Source organism: Carlito syrichta, unplaced genomic scaffold, assembly GCF_000164805.1.
Source record: "Carlito syrichta isolate Samal-C Ts95f unplaced genomic scaffold, Tarsius_syrichta-2.0.1 Scaffold305126, whole genome shotgun sequence".
Classification (NCBI taxonomy): domain Eukaryota; kingdom Metazoa; phylum Chordata; class Mammalia; order Primates; family Tarsiidae; genus Carlito; species Carlito syrichta.
In genome coordinates, this window is record NW_007249222.1 from 272859 (window position 1) to 277015 (window position 4157).

Consider the following 4157-nt stretch of genomic DNA (forward strand, 5'->3'; position numbering starts at 1 on the left):
GAAGCAAGGTTTCTCATTGTTGGAGTAGGAATTTATAGGTTAAATAGAGGGAGGAAGCTAGAATGGTGCATGTGATAATAGATTAGAGTTGGAGACATCAACATAAACTCATATCTTGCTCAATATAAGTACAGAAGGTTACATATAGAAATATGTATAGATATGTGTATATGAATAGTTTGGTATACACAAGTTTTCTATCTTTATCAGATAAGAAGGGATACAAGCAAAGCTCCTTAGTGAAGAGTACATCCAGCAATCATATATTGGTTTCAAGTATCATTCTTAATTAAAAGCTACCAGAGTTCCTTGGAGGAGTCTCTTTCACCTAAATTTTATTTTTTTTCTTTAATTTCTTGAGGATTCTGTCTCGAATCTGCTTTGTCTTAACACTGTAGACAACGGGATTCATGAGAGGTGGAACTAGCAAGTAGATATTGGCCATGAGCACATGGACAATTGGAGAAGCATGCTGTCCATAGCGACGGATCATAGATAGCCCAATCATTGGTGTATAGAAGGTGAGAACAGCACAGATGTGGGAGATACAAGTGTTGAAGGCTTTCACTCTCTCTGCCTTGGAGGCTATACGCAGCACTGTGCCCAAGATGAGCACATAGGAGAGAAGGAGAAGCATTGAATCAAGTCCCATGGAACAGATGACAACCATGAGGCCATAGATGCTGCTGACCCAACGACTGGATACAGTTGTCTTTATGAGGTCCTGGTGCAGGCAGAAAGGGTAAGAGAGAATATTGACTGCACGATATTGAAGCCTCTTCAGGAGGAAGGAAGCTGGAAAGACTAGAGCCAAGGCCCTTCCAGCAATTGCCAACCCAATCCCAATGATTATACCATTAGTTAGAATGGCAGCATAACGCAGAGGTTCTCGGATTGCTACAAAGCGGTCAAAGGCCATGGCCAGCAACACAGCTGATTCAATAATTGAAAAAACATGAATGAAGTACATCTGAACTAGACAAGCATTAAAGGGGATCTCCCGGGCATGGAACCAGAAGATACTAAACATGGTAGGCAAGGTAGTAGTAGATAAGCCCAGGTCAGTGAGTGCCAGCATTGACAGAAAGTAGTACATTGGTTGGTGGAGGGAAGACTCGGTTCTGATAATGAAGAGGATGGTAATGTTTCCTGCAATTGAAGTGGCATAAACCAAGAAAATGGGAAGAGAAATCAAGCCATATCTGCTTTCAAAGCCTGAGAGGCCTGTCAGAAGGAAGCGAGGGTATAAGGCAGAATTATTGAAGACAGACATTGTGCTGATGGAGGAACCTTCAATATAAATGGGAAAAAATATGAAAAATTAGGGTGAAAGTCAAAGATCAACACTTTTTGTCTATTGATTTTATGACTCTTCTACTCATTATATATAATTACCACCTGTATTTATTATACCCATTAATTTATTCTTTTTAACTGTGCCTTTATTAATAATTACTATTTTTATTTTTATTTCTTTTAGAGAAAGGGTCTCCCTTTGTTGTTCAGGCTGGCCTTAAACTCCTGTTCTTAAACAATTCTCCCACATTAACCTCCTGAGTAGCTGAGACTATAGGCATTGCACTACCACACCCAAGAACATATTTTATTAAAGAAAATCTGATAATGCTTAAAAAATAGAGAAATGTATAAAAACCACTTTCAAATACAAACTAGTGGACAGAAAGCTAAAATTACAATTGTTAGTTTAATATTTCAAAGGTGATATAAAAATATAAGACCATAGAAAATACAGAAGAGGAAACTAATCTCATCCAGGGACATCAAAGAAGATTTATGGGGAGAGATTTTCGAGTTAGATTTCAAATGATAAATATGAGTCAGACAGGATAAAAGGACTGTGATGTGCACTCTATACTGATAGATATTCATGTGAATGCAGAAAGATATTAGAGAGTACTATGAGTTTATGCAAATATAATTGAGCAAAGTTATAATGTAGACTGGGTATTCATATAATTGCTGAAGTTAAGATTAAATAAAAATAAGCCAGAATTTCTTAATGAATTTGTGCATAAATATAAGGAACATTGAATAAGGAGCTTAGAAGACACAAAGACTTATTGTAATAGTCAATAACCTGACTAGATTTATATTATATTGATGTCAAACTACAATTAATGTTAAAAATGGCCTAAAGGTTGACAATAAGAGGCTATTGTAGTAATTTTAAAAAGTGGTTGAGAGGGAAATGTAACATTGGGCATTGTGGAGAATAAATAGGTATAGAATTTTACAGGGAAAAATAACACATATTATGTAGATCATCATATTCTGAGTGATAAAACAAAAATAAGTTGCTTTATTTGGTAGATTTTTGTGTCTTTTATTATAACAAACAAACAAAAATACCTGCCCGGAAACCTGATGAAACAAATGGGCAAGTAAAATCCTGATGAAACAAATGGACAAGTAAAATTAATCAATGTGAAGTATGTTGAGGAAATAGTGATGTATTGTTCCATAGAGAGCTACGAGAGGGGAAATTGTGCATACATACAGAAAATTTGGAGGATGCTTAATAGAGCAAAAAGAAAAAACAGATGGAAAAATAAAAATTAAGACAAAGAATATGATGTGAAGTTATAAGAGCAATATGAAAAGTTTGTGTGCTCAGGACACAGTTATCTTCATAGATAAGACGTGTTGTAGAAAATATAAGAGACAGATATCACCATGGACTGAAGATAGGAATTATAGCAGGGGCCCTAGAAATCTCAATTACTCAGTAAGGTGATAGCCTATCTAATTACAGTCACTCTGGGTACCAAAGATAAATTTAAAAGTGTTTACTCAGGAAATTTGATGTCACAGTTTTGCCAAGATTCACATAATCCATTCTCCAATCCCGCCTTCTTCACAAATACAATCACATTTAAATAGCTTTTTATGACAGACATAGTTATAAAATCATTGACTGTATAACACGCCACAGAGATAATTGGAACTTGTACTCTGATACTATTTTCTTTCCTTTTTAAAAGTAAAATGAAAAAGAGATTGATTTACATATTCTCATCTTAGTAATTTATAGGCAGTACTACCCATAGCATATTAAGAAATACTGGTCTTTATACACCTCCTTCACAGCCTCAGTTTTTTATGTCATAATGTCATAAAATTTTTATTTCTTTCATCACTGAAAAATAACTGTGGTTCTCACTTGAACTCTCACACCCAATTCTTTTATTTTTTCTTCATACCCATCCTCAAATCCTTCAATATTCTTCAGTCTTTATCCTGTCTATGCAGGCCAGTCTTCCCTCCTGAGTAATTCTGTCTTATTTCTCTTAAGAAAATTCTGTGACTTAGTGTATTCATAATCTGACTTCCCTGTTGGAGACAGACACAAATACCCTGCTCTCAGTGGCTACCTCTAGAGTTAGGGAAAGTTAAATGACAATTGTTATTTACTTCTTATACTTTAAACAGATTACTAAACTTATTTGAGCACAAAACTTGAAATTTTTATTACTTTATGCAATATTTAAGAGATTAAAGCAAATGTATCCAAAATGTTTGGCACAATGTCTGAGACTTAGAAGAAATCTGAGCTTAAGTGAGGCAAAATGTTAGTAGAGTTTTTGAAATAGCCATGATCTTATTTGAGCACAAAACTTGAAATTTTTATTACTTCATGCAATATTTAAGAGATTAAAGCAAATGAACTTATTTGAGCACAAAACTTGAAATTTTTATTACTTTATGCAATATTTAAGAGATTAAAGCAAATGTATCCAAAATGTTTGGCACAATGTCTGAGACTTAGAAGAAATCTGAGCTTAAGTGAGGCAAAATGTTAGTAGAGTTTTTGAAATAGCCATGATATCGAACATATCAGTCACACAGTAGTGACCCAAAGGCAGGTGTGAGCTAGAGCAGGGGCCATTAACCCTTGGTACATGCTTGTGAGGAATCGGGCCACAAAGCAGAGGTGAGCAAAGTGCATCTGTATTTACAGCCACTCCCCATTACTCACATTACCACTTGAACTCCACCTCATGTCAGATCAGCTGTGGCATTAGATTCTCACAAGAGTGTGAACCCTATTGTGAACTGTCATGCAAGGGATCTAGGTTGCACACTCCTTATGAGGATCTAATGCCTGATGATCTGAGGTGGAACTGAGGTGGTGATGC

At 35.5% G+C, this 4157-nt stretch overlaps 1 protein-coding gene across 1 annotated transcript; it reads right to left on the reverse strand.

Annotated features, from left to right (window-relative positions):
• Positions 1-328: 328 nt before the first annotated feature.
• LOC103263498 (olfactory receptor 51G2-like) lies at positions 329-1273 on the reverse strand. The gene has a single exon (XM_021713985.1). The coding sequence runs from the start codon at positions 1271-1273 to the stop codon at positions 329-331; it is 945 nt and encodes a 314-aa protein (XP_021569660.1).
• Between the last annotated feature and the right edge of the window lie 2884 nt (positions 1274-4157).